The following is a 27,531-nucleotide window of genomic DNA, read 5'->3' on the forward strand; positions in this document are numbered from 1 at the left end:
CTAAAGCAACACTCGAGTGGTTTAAAAGGAAACATGTAAATGTCTTGGAATGGCCTAGTCAAAGCCCAGACCTCAATCCAATTGAGAATATGTGGTATGACTTAAAGATTGCTGTACACCAGTGGAACCCATCCAACTTGAAGGAGCTGGAGCAGTTTTGCTTTGAAGAATGGGCAAAAATCCCAGTGGCTAGATGTGCCAAGCTTATAGAGACATACCCCAAGGGATGTAATTGCTGCAAAAGGTGGCTCTACAAAGTATTGACTTTGGGGGGGGGCGGGGGGTGAATAGTTATTCACGCTCAAGTCTTTTCTGTTTTTTTGTCTTATTTCTTGTTTGTTTCACCCAAAAAAGTATTTTGCATCTTCAAAGTGGTAGGCATGTTGTGTAAATCAAATGATACAAACCCCCAAAAAAGCCATTTTTAATTCCAGTTTGTAAGGCAACAAAATAGGAAAAATGCCAAGGGGGATGAATACTTTCGCAAGCCACTGTATATCTTATTATATGGATGAAGAAATAGCAATTTACAAAATGTACAAGATGTGCTCAATGAACCATAATCTCAACTAGCAGTGAGTGGATCAGATCTGTAGCAATCAGGTAAGAGCCTTCACCCTGAAAGTATATTTTTTCAGTTTGTATGACAAACCTTGGGGATGGGGATAGGGGAGAAGGTGCATTTTGTGGGTTGTGGAGTGAGGAGTGCTGGTGAATGCAGGGATTCCGCTGCTCTGGTACCTCATCTGATCTGACACCATGGTGAGTGTTACTGACACAGTCCCTCTCACCAATACAATACAGAGCCCTCTCCAACATAATTTTCTCCTGTGCATAACCCACTTCTTCATTGCCAACCCCCACCCTTTACAGAGACTCCATAACGCTCCAGTAATCTCTGATCCATAGACTTATCTTATTTACACTACTGTTCAACAGTTTGGGGTCACTTAGAAATGTCCTTGTTTTCGAAAGAAAAGCAAATGTTTTTTTCTTTCGAAAACAAGGACATTTCAAAGTGACCCCAAACTTTTGAACGGTAGTGTCCACTCTGATTTTGCCCAGCAGATCCACCAAATATTGTTATTAATACAGAGACATTTGAATAACACAATATATTATTTACAACAACAAAAGAATCCAAAACAAATTTTTAAATTTTAGTCATTTAGCAGACACTCTTATCCAGAGCGACTTACAGTTAAGTGAGTGCATACATTTCTTTTCATACTGGCCCCCTGTGGGAAACGAACCCACAACCCTGGCGTTGCAAACGCCATGCTCTACCAACTGAGCTACACTGGGTTTTGTACAAACGGAGTACAAAACCCAACATGCTTGGAGACAAAGTTCTGGTTCCATTAAACCTTACGTGATTCCTGATGTAGACTTAATAATATACAGAATATCGCTTTTCTATATGCAATTAGTCTGTTGAATATATTTGAGACTTAATTGCATATTTAAACCCCAGATGTGTTTATAAGTGAAATGGGAGTCATATGATCTTAAGTGTACATTTTATGTATTATTATTATTATTATTATTATTATAATACACAGGGTTCCTTTCTCTTATACAAACACTAAACTCCCACACATTCAGTCACCAATAATGTTAGGGATCCGTAACTTATCATTGTCCACAAACATCTTTCTCACTGATTCTCTCTCAACTGTGGTTTGGCGACGGTCAGGAGATTAGGAATAAGTTAAACAAGTAAGTGAACTTGCTTTTGTTCTCCTAAAGACTGGAAAACAGCCATACACATCTGATCTGTCCAAAAGGGTAACGGTAAGCCTAAAACAGTGATGAAGATCAATGTATTCATTATTGTCCTTTTTCAAACATGCATCTTGAACGTGTTTTTGTTGTTGATTGATTGCTCAAGTCAGTGTTCCTCAATCTCCTTGGAAGTCCTGCCCTGAGAGAGTGGTGATGGGCGAGTTCTGAATTGCTATGTGTGAGTGTGTTCAGGGCTGTTCATGGGTCAATCCGGAAGGCCAGCAGCTTGTCGGAGTGCAGGTTGTTGAGGGTGCGCAGGTCGGGCAGGTGCAGAAGCAGCTTGGGGAAGATGGATGCGCTCTCTTCGGGATGACGGCAGTGGATGAGGGAACGCAGGGCACGGATTAACCCCTCCTGGAGCTGTTCTACTGCCCCCATATCAGCGATGCCAGAACGGTCTGAGGAGACAAGAAGAGACAGGGTGAGAGTTTGTTTGAGACACAATATCTATCTATCTATCAATGGATGTCTGCACAACTTTATCGTCAGTTTATCGTTATGCTCATAATAAGCTCTTCATACTTACTCTGTCACATTTTCTTTCCATACCAGTCAAGATATACATCTCTTCTATGACTTCCTAATGCCATGTTGTTCATATTGTCACTGCTTTAGTGATGAATTAAATGGCTATTTTCTCACCTGCAGAGATCAGCACCACGGCCATGAACAGAGCCATCTCATCAGGCTCCAGCCTCAGAGTTCCCAGCTTCTCACTGAAGTCAAAGATGGCGTCGAGCAGCGCCCCCATCCCCAGCGCCCGCAGGGTGGACAGAGGGTATGTCTGGCCATTCAGGAAGGTCACCGTCCGCTCCTCAGGGTTGAACATTGTGCAGAACCTCACCATCAAGACCTAACCGAGACAGAAGACACAATGGAAGGTTAGTCAATATGGAGTGGGATTACATTTATTGGGAGAGAAAATTAAGGTGTTTTGTCCTTTATTTCGGCTGTGTTTAGAAATGTAATCGGATTTAGGGCCGGTTTCCTGGGTACAGATAAAGCCTAGACCTGGACTAAAATAGACTACTTTAAAAACAAGCGGTTATTACCTGGAAGGTGCCTGATTTGAGCAGCATGACCTGGTCGTGCTGGCTGAGCTCCTGGAAGCCAGGGATACCCTTAGCGAACTCCACCACTTCCCTCACTGCCGGGGTGAAACACTGGGAGAAAGACTCCCATATCTGCTGTCCAGAACGACTGGCCGCAGAGACAGGACACGCATTCAGAGGACAGGCCTGAGAGAAAGGGAGGGATAGAGAGAGAAAGTTAGATTCAAATCATACTATCCTATTGTTTTTTAAACTTCACAAATGTAAAGCTTTATAGCAACTTTCTAACAACTCTTAGTTTACTCACCAGCACTTTGGCTCCAGCAGCTAAATTCCATGGACAGGACGTCTGAGTTTGGGGCTCTTGAGTCTCTACCTTCATGGAGAAACTGTTGTGATTGGCCGAGCTGCCCCGTTGAGGCGTGCCCACATTAGACTGTCCATGGTCATGATTGGATGAAGCAGCAGGGCAACTATAGCGACTTTTGTCCACAGAGGGGAATGTATGGTGGTTGTCATTGGTGTCTGGGCAGCGAGGGCCAAGGCCTGCAGGACAGGACTGGTACCCCTGGGTGGAGTCAGAGCCGGTGTGGGAGGAGCCATTGGTGTAGCTGATCTCCTGAGATGTGTTGCTCTTGAACGGACATGTTGTCTGTAGGTTGTTGATGTTGATTCCCCTGTTGGCTGCCTTGTCTTGGCTGCTGGCGAAGATGTCCTGATAGGCCCGAGAGATGGCTCTGATGGCCTCTTTAGAAGGAACCTCTGCTGGGCTGGGAGGGGCTTCGGAGATGGGGGAGGATTCTATGTCCATGGTGGCAGACTCATTCAGGCTGTTCATGTAGCTTTGCATCTCTTCCAGAAGCCTCTGCTTCTCCCTCTTAGGGATACGGCCAAAACGCACAGCTGATGGAGACACAAACGGAGGGAACTGGTCAACATCTGACCATAGTTCTCTTATAGATATTAAGTCTTAAGGTCCAGTCTACACAGAAACAAACAGATCATGTTCATACATTCCCCTTGGTAACTAAAATGCATTAATTGCATCTTGTGTATTTCATGCATGAACCTGTAAGCAGTCTTTTGTGGATCCCATCCCTACTACTCCCCATCCCCCTCTCCAAGAATATCCATCAGCTGGAAATGCTATTTATAGACCCTCTCCCCATCTATCACTCTCCTCTCCTTCCCTCCCTCCCTCCCTCCCTCCCTCTCTGCTTTGTAAGTAGGGCAGTGGCTCATCGTGAACGCGATGTCACTGCTACTGCTACGTCGGGAGAGAAATAGAGGTGGGCTCTCGGCACGCAAGGGGGAGGAAAGAGAGGATGCAGAGAAGGAGTGATGGAGGGAGGCATGAAGGAAAGGTTGCAGAGAAGGAGGTTGTTAGTGAGAGTGAAGAGTAGGGTTGAAAATAGGAGATTGCAGAGAGAATGTAGTGAGTGAGAAGAGTGAAACATCACAAGATGGAGTGTGAGATAAGAGAGAAACTTCAAATGGCAGTCCTGCTCCTGAGAGTTCTTCAACCAAGCCAGCACAATGCATGAGGCAAGATCTAAATGATGTATAATTAAGAAGAGTGCAAGCATGAACATACATGCATGTTCATAGAAACAAATTAACTAAACTAACTTCAAGTGTTTGAGATCAAAACAAGATACTGCACTAAGCTATGACATCAGGGGGATTTTTTGTGTTCTGCTTCAGTTAGATGTATGACTGTTAACATCTGTGTTAACACATCTCTGGCATCATTACATGATCTCTTGGGTCTCTCTCTGTAGTGTGCAATGCACTGTCCCTAAAGATCATAGATCTAGATCAAGCTAAAAAGGGCTATAACAGTGACATTCTGTTACACCAGATCTATGGAATTCTGCTATATTAATTTACATCAATCCACTTTGTGGCATGATAGTCTGTCTAGACTTTAGCTAGTCATTACAGTTGTGAGAATGAGCTTAATGCACTGCGTTAAGGATGAAAGTGTTGACTGTATCTTTAAGAAGATGAGGGAAAGTGACTTAAATATTTGCCTTGCCTATATGGTATCACAATCACACATCCTCAGGCTCCTGAGAAATCAGGACGTATTCTGTCATGTGGACTGCAGGCAGTTGACTGAGGTTTTTCTGTTTTCACAACAGCTGCAGCCGAAGGAAAGAGGTTTCTAGGTTGTGGTTCTTAACACTTTCAAGATTGTGTTTTTAATAGGGTCAATATGAGTGTATGTTCCATCAAAACATCTTCACTACCCTAGTTTCTTGTACTCCATTTTTGAACACCCAAACTGTCGACCGCATGCAGAAATCACACTTGGTTCTCTCGTAGATTAAGCAATAGATAGAACCCAGGAGGGTTGAAGCCACACTGAGAAGACACTGAAGGCAGGCAAACTATCCCAACTAGGTCACCATGTACCAGTATGCTATAGGTAAAATGTTTGCTTTGCTTTTTTAGGTCAACTGAAACCATCCCACACTATTTTTGTAATCCGTTATGATGTGGCAATTTATCAATACTTAGCTATCAAGACTAAAAGTAAAGTAGGTGAGATTAGGACAAGGACGGGCTGTTTTGTTCTGCATCTCGAGCTTAATTGTTTGCCGTATCCCTCATTAATTCTACAAGATGTTATAAGGGCAAACAGCATACAAGGTAATCAAGTTCCCCTGTTCTAATTTCCCAAAATAATTCCTGTGTTTGCTGCAGTTTTCTGTATAACCGACAGCTTCAGGGATTTCAAGGCTCCTGTTCTCATAAATCACTGTCGGAGAGGAGAGCGGGATGGAGGGAGAGCTCAGGGAACATGGACGAAAGGAACATGGAGAGGGGAGGAATCTGAACAACAGGAAGGAAGACTGACTTTGAAACGTATGAATGTGCAAAGGCTGTGTGGATATAGGTTAGTTTCCTAAGTGTGCCCTTCAACAGTAGGTTAGTGCAATGTCTCAGGTGAAAGATAAGGTTGGTGCAGTGCTGAGAAACTTGCATTGTATGGCCTCAAACGATTGTCTGAGGCTGCACTCTCAGTAAGATTTCACTATAACTCTTACCATCTCTGGACATGCCGACGGAGAGGCATTTCTTGAAGCGACAGTGTTGGCAGCGGTTGCGGTTCATTCTCATAATGAGGCAGTTCTCGTTCTTCACACACATCTTGTAGTTGATGTTTTGCTGAATGCTGCGACGGAAGAAGCCCTAGACAGGAAATACAAGCAGATGTACAGTTAGTTAGCATCCTGGTTGGTTTTAATGATGAATGTGACCCACCACCTTATTGTACACAGTAAGATTGCATCTGAAATGGCACCCTATTCTCTATATAGTGCACAACTTTTGGTCAAACGTAGTGCACTATATAGAGAATAGGGTGCCATTTCAGAGGCACTTTCTGAATGTGTTTAGTCATCATGGTCTTCTTACCTTGCAACCCTCACAGGCGTGCACTCCGTAGTGGAACCCAGATGCAATGTCTCCACACACTTTACACAGGAGCACCATCCCACCAGTCTCTGTAGATATAGAGAGAGAAACAGAAGTACAGCCAGTCAGAAATGTTATCAGATCAGAAGTGAAGGTGACTACCCACCAACGTTACAAGCAACAAAATATGTTGTGTAGTGTACATTAAGAAAAAGATTGTGGGAGGAGATGGGTATTGGATAGGGTGGATGTTTTGGTTTAGGATAGAAAGAGTGAGAGGGGCGACAAAAGAAGGTAGGAAGGAATGCTACTCACTGGTGAAAGGTCCTGTGAATCCGCAAGGCCTTTTCCCAGCGATGGGGTGTTGGTACGTGTGCTGGTGGGTGGATGTTGATGTAGCCACATTGTAGACTTCTGGGAAGTGGAACACCAGCTTGGAGGATGGAGGTGTGCATCCTCCCCCTCTCTGGCCCTTCAGGGACCCCAGGGGCCCGAGTTCTGTGAAGGTGACCTCCTCTGGGGAGGAGGGCTGAGAGTGGGTGGAGGAGGGGGACTGGTACCCACTGGACGGGCTGCCAGGGCTAGGGCTGCCGCTGCCTGAGCTGCGCGCATACAGAATAACACTTCCTGTTGGAAAAACAGAGACAGAGAGGTAGTGGGGTTAGTCAGATAGCTGAGAAGAAGAAGTTCAGGATATGGTGCAGAATGTAACATTTTTAAAGGCATGCAAAATCATTGCATATTTTAAGAGTTGTCCCAATGCATTTATGTAGATGTTTTTATTTATTATACAAGTGCATAAAATGTTATGTAGGATGTTTTACTGTGATGTAATGTTGCACAAATGTCTATGACCCTGTAAAAGACAGCTCTGAGAATTTGCTGCATCGCAGCCTCATATGAATGTAGGCCTAATAGCCATAATTGCGCGTTCAGGGAGAGAACAGGCGCAAAATATTATGTTGGAAGCACAGCAACAGAGTGAGCATGGATTCTGTCCCAACCAAATTCTAACTCACACTAACCACGTTTCCTTCCCCCAAAGTTTTTAAAAAAATTTCTTTTTTATTTTCATTGTTGTACAAAAGACTGTAAAAACACCAGGAAATCAGCTCCAAGTGATCTTCATTTTGGAAACCTGTTCCCATGCATAATAGAGAGACATACAGTGCCTTTAGAAAGTATTCACAACCCTTGACTTTTTCCACATTTTGGTTGTGTTACAGCCTGAATTAAAAATTGACATTGAATATTCCTTTGAGCATGGTAAAGTTATTAATTACACTTTGGATGGTGTATCAATACACCCAGTCACTACAAAGACAAAGGCGTCCTTCCTAACTCAGTTGCCGGTGAGGAAGGAAACTGCACAGGGGTTTCACCATGAGGCCAATGGTGACTTTAAAACAGTTACAGAGTTTAATGGCTGTGATAGGACAAAACAACTAAGGATGGATCAAAAACATTGTAGTTATTCCACAATACTAACCTAAATGACAGAGTAAAAAGAAGGAAGCATATACAGAATGCAAATATTCCAAAACATGCATCCTGTTTGCATCAAGGCACTAAAGTAATACTTACAAAAATTGGACAAAGCAGTTTGTACGTTTCTATTCCTATATGGGCGAATTACAGTTTTGACTTAAATCTGCTTGAAAATCTATGGCAAGACCTGAAAATGGCTGTCTAGCAATGATCAACAACCAATTTGACAGAGCTTTAAGAATCTTTTAAATATTAAATGGGAAATATTGCATAATCCAGGTGTGGAAAGCTCTTATAGATTTACCCAGAAAGACTCACAGCTGTAATCTCTGCCAAAGGTGCTTTTACAAAGTTTTCAATTCAGGCTGTAACCCAACAAAATGTGGAATAAATCAAGGGGTGTGAATACTTTCTGAAGGCACTGTATGTGATCGTATAAGCAAGGAATTAAATTATTATGTTTTAGTCAAATATTATATCTGTTTGGGCTTCTTGCGGTCAATTTGCAATCTAAAAATTATTTTGTATTATGTTCTGGCCCCCCGACCATCCGCTCAAGAAATTGGCCCGCGGCTGAATCTAGTTGATGATCTCTGATGTCGGCTACACGTGTGCTCTAGCCAACAGCGTGCAAGCGACACAATCGCTATATAACGCGATTTTGTTGTTGTTGAGAAAACCATCAGTAGAATTGAAACTCGATGAAAACCCATTTATGTGCGCATATTGTTTTTATGCAGATTTTTGAATATTCACATGAAAATCTGTCGCCAATTGAATGGAAACCTTTTTTTGCGTCATGCAAACAACTTCAGTCATTATATAGGCAGTCATTATAAATGACAGTAAATAAATCAACGTTGCTCTTTTTTCTCTGTTTTTCATTCAGTTTTTTCCTCTCTGTTTCTCTGCCTCGCATCCTCTCTAACTCCTTTTGCATCTATGGTTATTCATTGTGGATGACCTGAGACACGGCCGCGCGGGCTCACGTGTCTGTGAGAGTTCTGCTGCCTCCTCGCTCACGCTCCAATTATAGCACAGCTCCGCTCCTCCTTTGCACCATGCCCAGCGCCAGCTACCAGCACGACACCTGACCGCCGACTAACATGGACTTCTGAAACGGTTACTGCCTGGACCAAATCTGCAGTCTAGTGTAGACATTTACAACAATCACAAGCCGGTTCTATGATTAAAGAAATATACTGGGGCTAGGCGGAGCCGCAGGGATGCTGTGGTAGAGATAACTGTACTTGTGCGTCGCTGAAAGTAATATATGGAGAAAGTGAGTCAAGTTTTCCCATAGAGAGAGAACTACTGTAACAGGCTACCTAACTTTTTTGAAAAATTCTTGGTGAGTTTGTGAGACAGATATAGAGGGCAGTGATACAAAGATAGTAGCCACCTACACAAGGTGTCATGATAATAGTTAGCCTATCATATGTATACATAGAATACAAACTACACTGAACAAAAATATAAACGCAACATGTAAAGTTTTGTTTTCAGCTGAAATAAAAGATTACAGAAATGTTCCATATGCACAAAAAGCTTATTTCTCTCAAATCTTGTGCACATTTGTTTACATCGCTGTTAGTGAGCATTTCTCCTTTGCCAAGATAATCCATCCACCTGACAGGTGTGGCATATTAAGTAGTTGATTAAACAGCATGATCATTACACAGGTGCACCTTGTGCTGGGGACAATAAAAGGCAACTCCAAAATGTGCAGTTTTGTCACACAACACAATGCCATAGATGTCTCAAGTTTTGAGGGAGCGTGCAATTGGCATGCTGACTGGCGGAATGTCCAACAGCTGTTGCCAGAGAATGTAATGTTAATTTCTCTACCATAAGCCGCCTCCAACGTCATTTTAGAGAATTTGGCAGTACATCCAACCGGCCTCACAACCGTAGACCACATGTAACAATGCCAGCTCAGGACCTCCACATCCGGCTACTTCACCTGCGGGATCGTCTGAGGAGGGGGAGGGGGGTGCTGAGGAGTATGTCCCCTGTAGCTCAGTTGGTAGAGCATGGCGCTTGCAACGCCAGGGTTGTGGGTTCGTTTCCCACGGGGGGCCAGTATGAAAATGTATGCACTCACTAACTGTAAGTCGCTCTGGATAAGAGCGTCTGCTAAATGACTAAAATGTAAATTTAAAATGAGTATTTCTAGTCTGTAATAAAGCGCTTTTGTGGGGGAAAACTCATTCTGATTGGCTGGGCCTGGCTCCTCAGTGGGTGGGCATGGCTCCCTAGGGGGTGGGCCAATGCCCTCTCAGTCCCACCCATGGCTGCGCCCCTGCCCAGTCATGTGAAATCCATAGATCAGGGCCTAATACATTTATTTCAATTGACTGATTTCCTTCGATTAACTGTAAAGTCTTTAAAATTGTTGCATGTTGCATTTATATTTCTGTTCTATATTGCATTCGGAATGTATTCAGACCCCTTGGCTTTACACATTTTTTTGTTATATTTACAGCCTTATTGTAAAATTGATTAAATTGTTTTTTCCCCCTCATCAATCTACACACAATAATACCCCATAATGACAAAGCAAAAACCATTTGTTGAAATTAAAAAACAAAAAAACTGAAATATTACATTTACATAAGTATTCGGGCCCTTTACTCAGTACTTTGTTGAAGCACCTTTGGCAGCGATTACAGCCTCGAGTCTTCTTAGGTATGACGCTACAAGCTTGGCACACCTGTACTTGGGGAGTTTCTCCTATTCCTCTCTGCAGATCCTCTCAAGCTCTGTCAGGTTGGATGTGGAGCGTTGCTGCACAGCTATTTTCAGGTCTCTCCAGAGATGTTCGATCGGATTCAAGGCCGGGTTCTGGCTGTGCCACTCAAGGACATTCAGAGACTTGTCCCGAAGCCACTCCTGCGTTGTCTTGGCTGTGTGCTTAGGGTCATTGTCCTGTTGGGAGATGAACCTTCGCCCCAGTCTGAGGTCCTGAGCGCTCTGAAGCAGGTTTTCATCAAGGATCTCTTTACTTTGCTCCGTTCATCTTTGCCTCGATCCTGACTAGTCTCCCAGTCCCTGCCGCTGAAAAGCATCCCCATAGCCTGATGCTGCCACCACCATGCTTCACCGTAGGGACGGTGTAAGGCTTCCTCCAGACGTGACGCTTGGCATTCAGGCCAAAGAGTTCAATCTTGGTTTCATCAGACTAGAGAATCTTGTTTCTCATGGTCTGAGAGTCCTTGAGGTGCCTTTTGGCAAACTCCAAGCGGGCTGTCATGTGCCTTTTACTGAGGAGTGGCTTCCGTCTGGCCACTCTACCAAAATGGCCTGATTGGTGGAGTGCTGCAGAGATGGGACAACCTTCCAGAAGGACAACCATTTCCACAGAGGAACTCTAGAGCTCTGTCAGAGTGACCATTGGGTTCTTGGTCACCTATAATATAATAATATGCCATTTAGCAGACGCTTTTATCCAAAGCGACTTACAGTCATGCGTGCATAATTATTTTGTGTATGGGTGGTCCCGGGGATCGAACCCACTACCTTGGCGTTACAAGCGCCGTGCTCTACCAGCTGAGCTACAGAGGACCACCTCCCTGACCAAGGCCCTTCTCCCCCGATTGCTCAGTTTGGCCGGGCGGCCAGCTCTAGAAAGAGTATTGGTTGTTCCAAACTTCTTCCATTTAAGAATGATGGAGGCCACTTTGTTCTTCAGGACCTTCAATGCTGCAGAATGTTTTTGGTACTCTTCCCCAGATCTGTACCTCGACACAATCCTGTCTCGGAGCTCTACGGAAAATTCCTTTGACCTCATGGCTTGGTTTTTGCTCTGACATGCACTGTCAACTGTGGGACCTTATATAGACAGTTGTGTGCCTATCCAAATCATGTCCAGTCAATTTAATTTACCACAGGTGGACTCCAATCAAGTTGTAGAAACATCTGAAGGATGATCAATGGAAACAGGATGCACCTGAGCTCAATTTCGAGTCTCATAGCAAAGGGTCTGAATACTTATGTAATTTCTTTTATTTTTAATACATTTGCTAAAATTTATAAAAACCTGATTTCGCTTTGCCATTATGGGGTATTTTGTGTAGATTGCTGAGAATTTGTATTTATTTAATCCATTTTAGAATAAGGATGTAATGTAACGAAATGTGGAAAAAGTAAAGGGGTATGAATACTTTCCGAAGGCACTGTATATTCCTGTCATGGAGCCTTACATTTTGTATGAGAAACATGAGTAAATCTGCCCTGGGCTTGTATTTCTTTCCTCTTGTTGACTTCTTAGTTTTTCCCTGTGGTGCTGCTACTGCTGCACCAGGTATTTGTTTAGCTCAAGTGTTTTTATAATCCCTCAGCCAGCATGTGCTGCAGGATTTATTGTTGACACACTGCGGAGCCAGAGATCTAGAGCAGGGGTGTCAAACGTCCGGCCCGCGGGCCGGATCAGGCCCGCAAACGGGTTTAATCCGGCCCGCGAGATGATTTTGAAAAAAATCATATAATAATAATAAATTTGTAAAGTATAAAAATGCGCTGCAATTTTTCAATAAAATAAACTGCTGTTCCAATTGCGTCCACTGGATGGCGCAATAGCAATTGTGTTAAGCAAGCAAACTGTTTATACCGGGGCAGAGCAAGTAGGTCAAGCACGTGCAGCCAATGAGCTACTTTGTTTTGCCCGCGATATTTATTACGGCTTCTACTTTTAACATGATGTGCTTTGGCACCCTCATTGCCCCAATATGTCTCTGTGAAAAAAGAGAAAAGTGGACGCAGAGTGTTCCAAGAAAAATGGTCATCCTATTTATTCACGGAATTGAATGGGAAAGCTGTATGTTTGGTGTGTTCAGAGCATGTTGCAGTGCTGAAAGAATATAACCTTCGTCGCCACTATGTGAGTCTTCATGCCGACAAATATGACAACTTTCAAGGACAGCGGAGATGAGAGAAGGTGAATGAACTGTTGGCGGGTCTGAAGAAACAGCAGTCTGTGTTTACTCACAGCCGAGACATCAGTGACGCTGCAGTGAAAGCTAGCTACCTCATTGCTAATGAAATCGCAGTGGCTTCAAAACCATTTAGTGAGGGTGAATTTGTAAAAACATGCATGATGAAGGCAGCGGAGATTGTGTGCCCTGAAAAGCGGCAGGCTTTTTGCAAATATCAGCCTGACAAGAAACACAGTTGCAGACAGGATTTCCGATCTTTCAGTGGATTTGGACAGCCAGTTGAAGCAAAAAGTAAAGTCATTTATTGCGTTTTCGGTTGCAATTGATGAAAGCACGGACATTACAGATGTTGCACAACTGGCCATTTTCATCTGCGGAGTTGATGACACATTGACCGTCACCGAGGAGTTCGTGGAGTTGGTGCCGATGACAGAAACAACGACAGCAGCTGATATTTTTACCGCACTCGTCGGCGCGCTGGACAGGGTCGGAGTGGACTGGTCCCGCGCTGTCAGCCTGGCTACAGATGGTGCGCCCTCAATGATCGGGAAAAAAGCAGGCGTTGTGACAAAGTTCAGAGAGAAAGTGCAATCTGCAAATGGAGGACGTGATTTTTGACTTTTCACTGTATTTTGCACCAGGAGGCTTTGTGTTGCAAGTCATTAAAGATGGATAACGTCATGAAGGTGGTCATCCAAACTGTTAATTTAATCCGATCCAGAAGCCTGAATCACAGTCAGTTTGACAGCCTTCTCAGAGAGAAAGACCACATCTATGGCCTGCCATACCACACTGAGGTAAGATGGTTAAGCCGAGGTGCTGTGCTGAGGCGTTTCTTTGATTTACGAGAAGAAATTGAACAGTTCATGGAAGAAAAGGGCAAACCAGTGTTAGAATTTCATTCCGCAGAATGGATGCAGGACCTTGCATTTATGGTGGATGTTACAGAGCACCTGAATAACTTGAACAAACAGCTGCAAGGGCGCAACAAAGTTGTCACGCAGTATTATGACAGCATACGTTCTTTCAAGTTGAAGCTGTCATTGTGGGAGACGCAACTTGCCGGTGGTGATGCAGCTCACTTCCCCTGTCTGAAAAATGTGTGTGCGACCCAACATGTGGCAGACATGAAGCGGTTCAAAGATAAAATAACGGGACTGTTACGGGAGTTTGAGCAACGCTTTCAGATTTATGTATGTTTTTATGTTGATGTGCTATTGTTTTTAATTGTTTTTATTTTATTTGTATATTTAACCTATTCTTGACTCTGTGGTTCTTGCACTTGTTTGGGGAACAGGATTTCATTATTTTTATCTACATTTCTGCCTGAGAAATGACACCCTGATATAGTTCTGTGATCTGTGATATACTTCTGTGAATCACTGAGGCATTGTGTGTTTGTGTGTTCTTTGTCCTCAGAACTTTGAAATAACTTGAGGTGTTTTATGATTAATAGTGATGTTGTGCTTTTGGACACTGTCCTCAGGCTCCAGCTTTATGTTTATATGTTTTTATGTTGATGTGCTATTGTTTTTAATTGATTTAATTTTATTTGTATATTTAACCTATTCTTGACTCTGTGGTTCTTGCACTTGTTTGGGGAACAGGATTTCATTATTTTTATCTACATTTCTGCCTGAGAAATGACACCCTGATATAGTTCTGTGATCTGTGAAACAGTTCTGTTAATCACTGAGGCATTGTGTGTTTGTGTGTTCTTTGTCCTCAGAACTTTCAAATAACTTGAGGTGTTTTATGATTAATAGTGATGTTGTGCTTTTGGACACTGTCCTCAGGCTCCAGCTTTATGTTTATATGTTTTTATGTTGATGTGCTATTGTTTTTAATTGATGTAATTTTATTTGTATATTTAACCTATTCTTGACACTGTGGTTCTTGCACTTGTTTGGGGAACAGGATTTCATTATTTTTATCTACATTTCTGCCTGATAAATGACACCCTGATATAGTTCTGTGATCTGTGAAACAGTTCTGTTAATCACTGAGGCATTGTGTGTTTGTGTGTTCTTTGTCCTCAGAACTTTCAAATAACTTGAGGTGTTTTATGATTAATAGTGATGTTGTGCTTTTGGACACTGTCCTCAGGCTCCAGCTTTATGTTTATATGTTTTTATGTTGATGTGCTATTGTTTTTAATTGATGTAATTTTATTTGTATATTTAACCTATTCTTGACACTGTGGTTCTTGCACTTGTTTGGGGAACAGGATTTCATTATTTTTATCTACATTTCTGCCTGAGAAATGACACCCTGATATAGTTCTGTGATCTGTGAAACAGTTCTGTTAATCACTGAGGCATTGTGTGTTTGTGTGTTCTTTGTCCTCAGAACTTTCAAATAACTTGAGGTGTTTTATGATTAATAGTGATGTTGTGCTTTTGGACACTGTCCTCAGGCTCCAGCTTTATGTTTATATGTTTTTATGTTGATGTGCTATTGTTTTTAATTGATTTAATTTTATTTGTATATTTAACCTATTCTTGACTCTGTGGTTCTTGCACTTGTTTGGGGAACAGGATTTCATTATTTTTATCTACATTTCTGCCTGAGAAATGACACCCTGATATAGTTCTGTGATCTGTGAAACAGTTATGTTAATCACTGAGGCATTGTGTGTTTGTGTGTTCTTTTTCTTTAGAATTTTCAAATAAACTTGACATGTTTTATGATTAATAGTGATGTTGTGCTTGTACTATTTTGGACACACTGTCCTCAGGCTCCAGCTTTATGTTGTATGTTGATCGTATTAAAACAAAGAAAACAATCTGAAGTTGTTGTTTAAGTTATATATATACCATGATTTTTCCAGTCCGGCCCACTTGGGAATAGATTTTCCTCCATGTGGCCCCTGAGCTAAAATGAGTTTGACACCCCTGATCTAGAGCAAGTCTTATCAGTTCTCATCACTCCACTTGTCATGTCTTGTCAATCACACACACTTGGTGCTCATTCCCCTAATTCGTATGTGTATAAGTGTTCCCTCTGTTCCCCTTGTCTTTGTGAGTGATTGTTGTGAGAGTGTGTAGCTCAGTTGAGCTACTATTCACTGTGTTTATGCCAAGGTGGATGTTTTCCCTTGTAATAGTTTTGTTTGACGCTTTGGGCGTTTGATTTATGTAAACAGAATAAACTCTGGACTTCGGTATTTTACTTCCTGCACCTGACTCCTTCATTCACACCTCGTCACAGAATCACTCACCCGATCTGATATGGAGTCAGCAGGAGAAGACCGCATGCCTGGCGTTGTGGCAAGGGTCCAGGAGCATTCCTCGATGTTGGCCAGCTTTGGGGAAGCGATGGATTGGGTTCTTCAGGTGGTACAACGCCTGGAGAGGAGAGGATCCGATCTATCGAGACCAGCTGGTCAACCGGATCCAGCCACCTACATCCCAGCCCCTGGAGTGATCCAGATATCCCGGCCACCGGCGTTTGATGGGACGGCAGCGCGATGTAAGGGATTCCTACTCCAACTGGAGTTGTATTTCTCCAGCATCAGGCCGGCACCCTGGGAGCAGGAGAAGGTATCCGTCCTTGTTTCCTGCCTTTGTGGGAGAGTCCTGGAGTGGGCCAACGCGGTAGGAACTAGGGAGGTACCACGTTTGAGTATGGGGAGTTTGCTCGCCTCTTTCGGGTCGTTTTTGATCACCCGCCTGAGGGTCGAGAGGCGGGCGAACGACTGGTTCATCTGAGTCAGGGGATGAGGACCGCTCAGGACTACGCGCTGGAGTTCCGGATGCTGGCAGCGGGTCCGGGTCTGGGTGGAATGAGCGGGCCCTGATCGACCATTTCCGGTGCCACCTAAGGGAGGACGTCCGACGGGAGCTAACCTGCCGGGATGCCATGCTATCGTTCTCCCAACTGGTGGACATTGCCATCCGGCTGGACAATCTGCTAGCAGCCAGAGGACGTCCTGGTAGGGGTCTGCCTGTTCCCACTCCGGACAACTCTGACCCCGAGCAGATGGAGCTGGGGGGAGCCGCCGGTCGAGAGAGCCCAGGAGGACAGCGACAGTGCCACTCTGGTGGCACGAAAGGACAATCCCCCTCACGTCGCAGTCAACGTTCTTTTGGGTCTGGAGGCGGTAGGCAGGGTACTCACGCATCACCCCAGGTAACGAACACCCAAACGTGTTCAGAGCCCTTTGCGGCGCACTGTACTTGATCTATCTCCTTTCTCAATCACTTGGTAGGTTCCCAGTGTAAGGCGCTAGTCGATTCAGGCGCAGCTGGGAATTTTATGGACAGGGCATTTGCACGCCGTCAAGGCATTTCATTGGTTCCCCTATCCATTCCACTCCCCATCAGAGCACTTGATAGTCGACCATTAGGGTCAAGGTTGGTTAAGGAAGTTACGGTCCCAGTCACCATGATTACGCAGGAGACGCATGTTGAGCAGATCACCTTTATGATTATTGAGTCTCCTGCTTACCCTGTAGTCTTGGGTATCCCGTGGTTAGCCCTTCACAACCCCAATTTCTCATGGCCGCAGAGGGTTCTTACGGGGTGGTCGCGTTAGTGTCCGGGTAGGTGTCTAGGTGTTTCCGTTGGTGCGACCACGGTGGAGAGTCCAGACAGTACCCCCACCGTGCGCATTCCCCCCGAATACCATGATCTGGCACTCGTATTTTCCAAGACGCAAGCGACTAAATTACCACCTCATCGGGAGGGGGATTGCGCGATAAACCTTCGGGTAGACGCTGTACCTCCCAGGAGTCATGTGTATCCCCTGTCGCAGGCTGAAACGGAGGCTATGGAAACATACGTCACTGAGTCCCTGCGCCAGGGGTATATACGTCCCTCCACTTCACCTGCCTCCTCGAGTTTCTTCTTTGTGAAGAAGAAAAATGGCGGTTTACGCCCGTGCATTTATTATCGACCACTGAAAAATGTGACGGTATGATTTAGTTATCCTCTTCCCCTCATTCCTTCAGTGATTGAGTCAATGCATGGGGCCTGTTTTCACCAAATTAGACCTCAGGAGTGCCTACAATCTGGTGCGTATTCGGGAAGGGGATGAGTGGAAAACAGCATTCAGCACAACCTCGGGGCATTATGAATACCTGGTGATGCCCCACGGTTTGATGAATGCTCCATCCGTTTTCCAGTCCTTTGTGAACGAGGTGTTTTGGGACATGCTTGGTCGCGGTGTGGTGGTCTACATCGATGACATCCTGGTGTATTTCGCTACGCGCGCCGAGCATGTGTCCCTGGTTCGCAAGGTACTGGTCCGACTGCTGGAAAATGATCTTTATGCCAAAACAGAGAAGTGTGAGTTTTTCCAGCAGTCGATCTCCTTCCTCGGATATCGCATTACCACCACAGGTGTGGAGATGGAGGGAGACCGCATTGCAGCCGTGCGTAATTGGCCGACTCCAACCACGGTAAAGGAGGTGCAGCGCTTCCTTGACTTTGCCAACTACTTTCGAAGGTTTATTCGGGGCTTTGGCAAGGTCGCAGCTCCCATTACCTCCTTGTTGAAGGGTGGGCCGTCCCGGCTCCGCTCGTCTGCTGAGGCTGATTTGGCCTTCAGTAGATTGCGGGGTCTGTTCACCTCAGCCCCGGTACTGGCTCACCCCGATCCATCACTACCGTTCGTAGTGAAGGTGGATGCGTCCGAGGTAGAGATAGGAGCTGTCTTATCCCAACGCTCGGGCACGTCACCCAAGCTCCGCCCTTGTGCCTTCTTTTCTAAGAAGCTCAGCTCGGCGGAGCAGAACTACGGCGTTGGTGATCGGGAGCTGCTGGCTGTTGTCCGAGCTTTGACGGTGTGGAGACATTGGCTCGAAGGGGCGAAACACCCTTTCCTTGTCTGGACAGACCACCGTAACCTGGAGTACATTCAGGCAGCGAGGAAGCTGAATCCTCGCCAGGCCAGGTGGGCCCTCTTCTTCACCCGGTTTGATTTCACACTCTCATACATTCCGGGTACGAAGAACGTGAAGGGAGACGCACTGGCTCGGCTGTATGACACAGAGGAGAGGCCCAGAGACAACACCCCCATACTCCCGGCCTCATGCATTGTGGCGCTGGTAGTATGGGCGATGGACGCAGATATAGCGCAGGCATTACGCACAGATCCATCTCCACCGCAGTGCCCAGCTGTGCTGCAGTACGTGCCTGCACTTATCCGTGATCATCTGATCTATTGGGCACACACGTCACCCTCCTCTGGTCATCCAGGTATCGGTCGTACAGTGCGCTGCCTGACCGAGAAGTACTGGTGGCCTACCTTGGCTAAGGACGTGAGGGTAAGGACGCTAAGGACTCATGCTCAGTGTGCGCCCAGAGTAAGGCACCTAGGCACCTCCCAGCGGGTAAGCTACAACCTTTTCCAGTTCCACAATGACCATGGTCTCACCTGAGTATTGATTTTCTCACTGATCTTCCCCCCTCCCAAGGTAACACCACTATCCTGGTCGTTGTGGACCGCTTTTCAAAGTTCTGCCGCCTCCTTCCTCTGCCCGGTCTCCCCACGGCCCTACAAACTGCGGAGGCTCTGTTTACTCACGTCTTCCGGCACTACAGGGTACCAGAGGATATAGTGTCCGACCGAGGTCCCCAGTTCACGTCTAGAGTCTGGAAGGCATTCATGGGGGTCTCGGTCAGCCTGACCTCTGGATTTCACCCCGAGAGTAATGGGCAGGTGGAAAGGGTGAATCAAGATGTGGGTAGGTTCCTGCGGACCTACTGTCAGGACCGGCCGGGGGAGTGGTCGGTGTTCCTGCCATGGGCAGAATATGCTCAGAACTCTCTCCGCCAATCCTCCACTAACCTAACACCCTTCCAATGTGTTTTAGGTTACCAACCGGTCCTGGCACCGTGGCACCAGAGCCAGACCGAGGCTCTTGCGGTGGATGACTGGTTTCGGCGCGCGGAGGAGACTTGGGACGCTGCCCACGTTCGCCTCCAGCACGCCGTGCGTCGTCAGAAGGCCAACGCTGACCGCCACCGCAGGGATGCCCCGGTGTTCGTACCGGGGGATCGGGTCTGGTTCTCGACCCGGAATCTGCCCCTCTGCCTGCCCTGACGGAAGCTGAGCCCGCGGTTTGTGGGGCCGTTTAAAGTCCTGAGGAGAATAAACGAGGTGACCTACAGGTTGTTACTCCCCCCTGATTACCGTATTAACCCCTCGTTTCATGTGTCTCTCCTCAGGCAGGTGGTAGTTGGTCCGCTCCAGGAGTCTGACATTGAGGGGGCCCCGGCGTACTCGGTCCGTTCCATCCTGGATTCGAGGCGTCGGGTGGGGGGCCTTCAGTATCTCGTGGAGTGGGAGGGGTACGGTCCGGAGGAACGGTGCTGGGTCCCAAGGCGGGATATCCTCGATCCCTCCCTGTTGAGGGATTTCCACCGTCGCCATCCGACTCGCCCTGCTCCGCGTCCTCCTGGCCGTCCCCGAGGCCGGGGTCTGCGCGCTGCTGGAGCCGCGCGTCAGTGGGGGGGTACTGTCACGACTTCCGCCGAGGCTGCCCCCCCCCCGTCAATCACACACACCTAATTAGTATGTGTATAAGTGTTCACTCTGTTCTCCTTGTCTTTGTGAGTGATTGTTTGTTGTGAGAGCGTGTAGCTCGGTTGAGCTACTATTCACTGTGTTTATGCCAAGGTGGATGTTTTCCCTTGTAATAGTTTCGTTTGACGCTTTGGGCGTTTGATTTATGTAAACAGAATAAACTCTGGACTTCGGTATTTTACCTCCTGCACCTGACTCCTTCAGTCACAGACCCATGTAACTCAGAGGAGACAGAAGAGACATACACTCACTGGCAAGCCAGTTCAAATTGAGGTCAGTGCAGACAGACACTAGTGTTAAATTGTGGAATAGGCAGCAGGTTGGAGAGTGAGGCGAGCAGCTTCCCATCATGAGGTCAGTACTACAGCCACTAATCTGCCTGAGTGGGTGAGTAGAGCCAGGCAGGCAGAGAAACGTGAGCACTTTACAGGCACAACAATCCTTTCGCCAGTCTTCCTCCCCCCTATTCTATCATTACCCTTGTTTGCTCTCTGCTGTGCTGTGGGTCAGGAAGCCACACACAAAGCTGTAAGCCTAGCAAGGCTGCTAATGTTTTGTGCAATGACCGGTCACAGAGGGTGGCACACATTCGGCTCCATACAATGTTTACGCCATATACATGTTATGGATTGCCTGCATGTATATTTATATTGCATGTATGAGTTTGGGACAGAGGTTTATGCAAGGGACTTATGCTATAGGAATCAGGACTAATGGATTTGCTTAGAATACAATAAAGTGCGCATGAGGCGGGAAAACGTGACTACAGATAAAGTTAATGCACGAAATCGCTGATCCACTGACCAACCTCCCCCCTTTCCATCACCGCAGGCGGCATCACAACAGAAGTGTCCGAGAGCGAGAAGACAGAGCTGAGCGAGATAGAGAACTGTTGGGGAGGAGGTCCGCACGCGGCTCTGCAAGTGCATCAACGTGAGGACGAATTGAGAATGCGAGGAGTGCATTCAGTGGGAAGACTCACGCTGCATGAAGCTCCTATCAGAAGTCAGAACTTATAAGCAGCGCACGCGGCATATAGTCTGTCATAATTGAAAAGAAAAAAGAAATAGAGCAGGATGTAGCATTTGCAGAAGTAAAGAATGCAATGGCCCAGTGCTCAGACATCCTTTTAGCCCCCTTACTGCGCCCCATACAATGTATGGGCTGGAATCCGCCAAATGTATAAGTATTTAGCCTACCCAAATGTAGGCACATACAAAATAACTACAAGGCCAATAGTTACTGAATACGTTATTTAAAAATAAACTTTACCAATAAATGATTAAGTTAGTAAAGTATGCATAGCTCTGACACTCCCCATTGCCCTCTACAGATAATAACTGACATGGGACCCATGGAATAAGTTCTGACTTCTGATGGGAGCTTCATGCAGCGTGAGTCTTCCCATTGAATGCACTTCTCGCATTCTCAATTTGTCCTCACGTTGATGCACTTCCATCATTGGGGAACATCCCGCGCACCACGTCTATTTCTATGGGCACCAGCACTGTTCATGACAAATTGTTCACACCCCTCTTGTTAGTGGAGAGAATTATGCAGGGTTAAAGCTTAGTTCCTGCAATTCTACACAATTGTCATGTGGTGCGATTGTCATGTGGTGCGAAGAACATTTAGCAGTTTTAAAGCTCATTTTATTGCAATTCTATAAATTGTGCCATGTCTAATGTGTATTCATGTGATTTGAGGGACTAAAAAATTACAACAATCTATGGGTTAAAATACCTTTTAAAAAAAACGTTAGCTGGCATGGGCTAGTTGATCTGGACATTTCTGACAAGTTATAAATAGGTAAGCAATGACCAACGTGACAAGAGGAACTGATGATGCACTACCCAATTTAGAAATTGTACCTTGTGCATTCTACTATTACAACTTTCAAGAGTATGTTTAAAGCCGGACTGAGTTCCTTAAAATATATACAGTTGAAGTCAGAAGTTTACACACACTTAGATTGGAGTCATTAAAACTTGTTTTTCAACCACTCCACAAATGTCTTGTTAACAAACTATAGTTTTGGCAAGTCGGTTAGGACATCTACTTTGTGCATGACACAAGTAATTTTTCCAACAATTGTTTACAGACATATTATTTCACTTATAATTCACTGTATCACAATTCCAGTGGGTCAGAAGTTTACATACACTAAGTTGACTGTGCCTTTAAACAGCTTGGAAAATTCCAGGAAATGATGTCATGGCTTTAGAAGCTTCTGAGAGGCTAATTGACATCATTTGAGTCAATTGGAGGTGTACCTGTGGATGTATTTCAAGGCCTACCTTCAAACTCAGTGCCTCTTTGCTTGACATCATGGGAAAATGGTAGACCTCCACAAGTCTGGTTCATCCTTGGGAGCAATTTCCAAACGCCTGAAGGTACCACGTTCATCTGTACAAACAATAGTACGCAAGTATAAACACCATGGGACCACACAGCCGTCATACCGCTCAGGAAGGAGACGCGTTCTGTCTCCTAGAGATGAACGTACTTTGGTGCGAATAGTGCAAATCAATCCCAGAACAACAGCAAAGGACCTTGTGAAGATGCTGGAGGAAACGGGTACAAAAGTATCTATATCCACAGTAAAACGAGTCCTATATCGACATAACCTGAAAGGCCGCTCAGCAAGGAAGAAGCCACTGCTCCAAAACCGCCATAAAAAAGCCAGACTATGGTTTGCAACTGCACATGGGGACAAAGATCGTACTTTTTGGAGAAATGTCCTCTGGTCTGATTTAAACAAAAATAGAACTGTTTGGCCATAATGACCATCGTTATGTTTGGAGGAAAAAGGAGGTTGCTTGCAAGCCGAAGAACACCATCCCAACCGTGAAGCACGGGGGTGACAGCATCATGCTGTGGGGGTGCTTTGCTGCAGGAGGGACTGGTGCACTTCACAAAATAGATGGCATCATGAGGAAGGAAAATTATGTGGATATATTGAAGCAACATCTCAAGACATCAGTCAGGAAGCTAAAGCTTGGTCGCAAATGGGTCTTCCAAATGGACAATGACCCCAAGCATACTTCCAAAGTTGTGGCAAAATGGCTTAAGGACAACAAAGTCAATATTGGAGTGGCCATCACAAAGCCCTGACCTCAGTCCTATAGAAAATGTGTGGGCAGAACTGAAAAGGCGTGTGCGAGCAAGGAGGCCTACAAACCTGACTCAGTTACACCAGCTCTGTCAGGAGGAATGGGCCAAAATTCACCCAACTTATTGTGGGAAGCTTGTGGAAGAATACCCGAAATGTTTGACCCAATTTAAAGGCAATGCTACCAGATACTAATTGAGTGTATGTAAACTTCTGACCCACTGGGAATGTGATGAAAGAAATAAGCTTTAGAACACTCATTCAAGGGTTTTTCTTTATTTTTACAATTTTCTACATTGTAGAATAATAATGAAGACACCAAAACTATGAAATAACACATATGGAATCATGTAGTAACCAAAAAAGTGTTAAACAAATCAAAATATATTTTATATTTGAGATTCTTCAAATAGCCACCCTTTGCCTTGATGACAGCTTTGCACACTCTTGGCATTCTCTCAACCAGCTTCACCTGGAATGCTTTTCCAACTGTGTTGGAGTTACCACATATGCTGAGCACTTGTTGGCTGCTTTTCCTTCACTCTGCGGTCCGACTCAACCCAAACCATCTCAATTTGGTTGAGGTCGAGGGATTGTGGAGGCCAGGTTATCTGATGCAGCACTCCATCACTCTCCTTCTTGGTCAAATAGCCCTTACACAGCCTGGAGGTGTATTGGGTCATTGTCCTGTTGTCACCAGCAAAGCACCCCAACATCATAACACCTCCTCTTCCATGCTTTACGGTGGGAAATAAACATGCAGAGATCATCCATGCACCCACACCGCATCTCACAAAGACACGGCGGTTGGAACCAAAGATCTCCAATTTGGACTCCAGACCAAAGGACACATTTCCACCGGTCTAATGTCCATAACTCGTGTTTCTTGGCCCAAGCAAGTCTCTTCTTCTTATTGGTGTCCTTTAGTAGTGGTTTCTTTGCAGCAATTTGACCATGAAGGCCTGACTCAAACAGTCTCCTCTGAACAGTTGATGTTGAGATGTGTCTGTTACTTGAACTCTGTGAAGCATTTATTTGGGCTTCAATTTCTGAGGCTGGTAACTCTAATGAACTTTATCCTCTACAGCAGTGGTAACTCTGGGTCTTCCATTCCTGTGGCGGTCCTCATGAGAGCCAGTTTCATCATAGCCCTTGATGGTTTTTGCGACTGCACTTGAAGAAACTTTAAAAGTTATTGAAATGTTCCGTATTGACTGACCTTCATGTCATAAAGTAATGATGGACTGTCGTTTTCTTTGCTTATTTGAGCTGTTGTTGCCATAATATGGACTTGGTCTTTTACCAAATAGGGCTATCTTCTGTATACCCCCCTACCTTGTCACAACACAACTGATTGGCTCAAACGCATTAAGAAGACTTTAAAGACTTTTTTGGTTACTACATGATTCCATGTGTGTTTTTTCATAGTTCTGATGTAGTTTCAATGTAGGAAATAGTTTTTTTTTAAACTTGAATGAGTAGGTGTTCTTTTTTGGGGGGGCAGCGCCCCACAGTTTGGGAACCACTGGTATAGAGAATAATTTAATTTAGATTCGCACGAAAACAAAATAACCTGCCTACTGTTTCCAAAAGGCATCGAACGCATTGGAAGCAATGACAGCTCGCTCCACTTTAGTTTGTTTTCATGAGAAAAAACAGGAAGTGGATCCATGCCGCGTGAACTTCAAGCTGTCACGTATCATCGTCAGTCTTTATAACATTTTCGGAGTGCACCTTTGTAGGCTTAAAAGAAAACACCGACTTCTTGGGATATTACAACTGTCATAACTTATCAATCAGGATTCATTTCATTTTCCAGGTTCATGCACAAAAAGCATGATGGTCCTGCTATAAAGATTAATTGTTCTTCTCTCGCAACTTCATAAACATATAGAATTGGTTATACAGTGCTAGCCTAATAACATTGTTTTCAATCGTATAAACTCAACTGCCATATGATGAAGAGAGACTTTCAATGCAAAACCTCATCATGGGAACGTATTTGCGAACAATTACGCAGGACTGCAAAGAGAAACCATACCAATGCAACACAATAAAACATGCATTCTCAACTCAACATGTATAACTCCAACGCAAAATTCAATATTGAGCTACAAAAAAATTCAACAAATATAATCACAATCATAGTACTTACCACCGGGACTGTCCATGTTTCTTGATGTGTGTTGTTTGATGTGGTTAATGATGCTCGACTTTTCGATATATAGTTGCAGGATCAATACTCTAGTGGAGACAGGTAGGAGTCGAGAATTAGCTATGCGTGAATACGTGACCCATAGAACGAGCGCACGGTTGAAGACAATCGTGCTAAACGACAGAAAATTCCGTCGTATACTGTAAGCACAGTTATGTCCAGCTGTATGCAGTGCAGAACAGTTATGTCCAATTGTCTCAGGTGTGCAGGAGAGATTTTCTCGGAAGCTACATGAATCCGTTCTGCGCTCTGAATAACTAGGCTACTAGACTAGTGAGTTGCTTGGTTCCGCGGATGTGAGTGTCACAAAACCGAGAACAAACAAGTGATTTTCAGAAATCCCAAGAATCCATAGCCCCATCAGCATCTCCGAGAATGAACTGAATTTAGCCAGGCTAGACACACCCACTAACACATACTTCCACATCAATAACGTTTTCAGGTAACTTAAATAAATGTCACTCGCTTCTGGTGTCCTCTCTCAACTTCGGTTGTGTCTGTTTGGTCAAAGGGGTGCATCTCATCTCACTCTATGTCCCCTGTTAACGCTCTCTACTTCCTTTTACTATTGGGTGCGTTCTCATTGGCCGGTATCTAGAGCTGCGGGGAGTTTTAATGCGCTTTTTCAACCCGACCTGCTATGCGTTTACTAAAGCCACCGTGCATGTGCCCGGGGCGAGCGCTCAGCGCTGCCCTACTGACATACATTTTATGCGTAATACTGAGCGTGCGATAACGAGAGGTGGGAGGGTGATGCACACGCACAATGGTAGGGCTCACCATGACTGGTACATTACAAAGATTACGCGCGATGCATCGCTGACACATGCCAGATCGCTGGATAGGTATTTTAAGTATCAGCAAACCATATTATATGTTAGCAATCTGTCAGTCGATGATGTGGCACGCAACCATTGGTTGTTGCATGCAACGTCTGAGCAGGGGAATGCGACCATTATGTATTATATTGACAAGATAGTCGAGGGACCGCTTTAACAATGGAAATACATGTCCTCAAAGATTCTAGGCAATGAGAGGGCAGATAGGGGCGTGAACAACAGGCTCAACTCCGAAATAACGTCGTTTTTTTCAAAGTTGCCGAAATGCTAGGTGCGTCCACTTTTATATCGGTGCATTCGTAACAACCTAACCATTACGAAACTTATATTTGATCAAATAAGCCTCACGTAGCAAATTCGCAATTATTTTTTTGTTGTTGACCAAATTCGACACTCATAGACCTCCATACAAAATGACTCACTTATAATAATATGCCATTTAGCAGACGCTTTTATCCAAAGCGACTTACAGTCATGTGTGCATACATTTTTATGTATGGGTGGTCCCGGGGATCGAAACCACTACCCTGGCGTTACAAGCGCCATGTTCTACCAATTGAACTACAGAGGACTTCGTGGCCTTATTTTTGTGTACCGATTTCGGGTGGAGTAAATCGTCTCGTTTCGCCTCTTCCTGGTTGTTAGTAGCGGCGGTGCTGTTGAAGTTGATGGCCAAACATTCAGATCATGTGTCTTAGGAAAATATAAACAAACAAGTAATACACGTTGGGGCCATACTTGCGAACGTAAATGTAAATAGTTTCTTCAGCTCAAAATGCGTATCAGCCAATTCAAATAATCGATTTACTTGCATGTGACAGAACGCTAAAGTGTAGCTGGTCGCATCAGATAACATGGCACACGTTAGCCCTATGCTAACCTCAACAGGTGGCAGTGATTATATCCTTTAACAAATTCTTCATCAGCCTATCAAAGAGCTTAGTCTTTATATGCACCAACCAATGGCATTTCTTAAAATAGGTCAACCTTCGCCACAAGAGGGATATTTTAAACCTACAAATTCAAGGTTTACTTTTGTTCTGTTGGTCTGTAACAAAATGTTGTGTGCCTATATTGCATTGATACATCCTTGACTAGGCTTCTAGCTACTACTAACATTAGAAAACGTTTTAATGTTTTCGCATATATGACT

At 44.8% G+C, this 27,531-nt stretch overlaps 2 protein-coding genes across 2 annotated transcripts in view; one reads left to right on the top strand and one right to left on the bottom strand.

The window, feature by feature from the left end:
- Nucleotides 1–1,244: 1,244 nt before the first annotated feature.
- LOC121545839 (nuclear receptor subfamily 1 group D member 1-like) lies at nucleotides 1,245–26,096 on the bottom strand. The gene is made up of 8 exons (XM_041856698.2): nucleotides 25,480–26,096; nucleotides 6,576–6,887; nucleotides 6,261–6,349; nucleotides 5,891–6,035; nucleotides 3,145–3,740; nucleotides 2,838–3,023; nucleotides 2,428–2,638; nucleotides 1,245–2,183 (listed from the first exon to the last, which is right to left on the bottom strand). The coding sequence occupies exons 1-8, from the start codon at nucleotides 25,493–25,495 to the stop codon at nucleotides 1,984–1,986; spliced, it is 1,755 nt and encodes a 584-aa protein (XP_041712632.1). The 5' UTR covers nucleotides 25,496–26,096; the 3' UTR covers nucleotides 1,245–1,983.
- Nucleotides 2,546–27,531, top strand: part of LOC121545840 (retinoic acid receptor gamma-A) — a 134,997-nt gene continuing 110,011 nt past the window's right edge. The window contains exon 1 of the mRNA XM_041856701.2: nucleotides 2,546–2,666. The gene's annotated coding sequence lies outside the window, so the exon portion shown is untranslated. The remainder of the gene's footprint in view (nucleotides 2,667–27,531) is intronic.

This window comes from Coregonus clupeaformis, chromosome 30 (genome assembly GCF_020615455.1).
Source record: "Coregonus clupeaformis isolate EN_2021a chromosome 30, ASM2061545v1, whole genome shotgun sequence".
Taxonomy (NCBI): domain Eukaryota; kingdom Metazoa; phylum Chordata; class Actinopteri; order Salmoniformes; family Salmonidae; genus Coregonus; species Coregonus clupeaformis.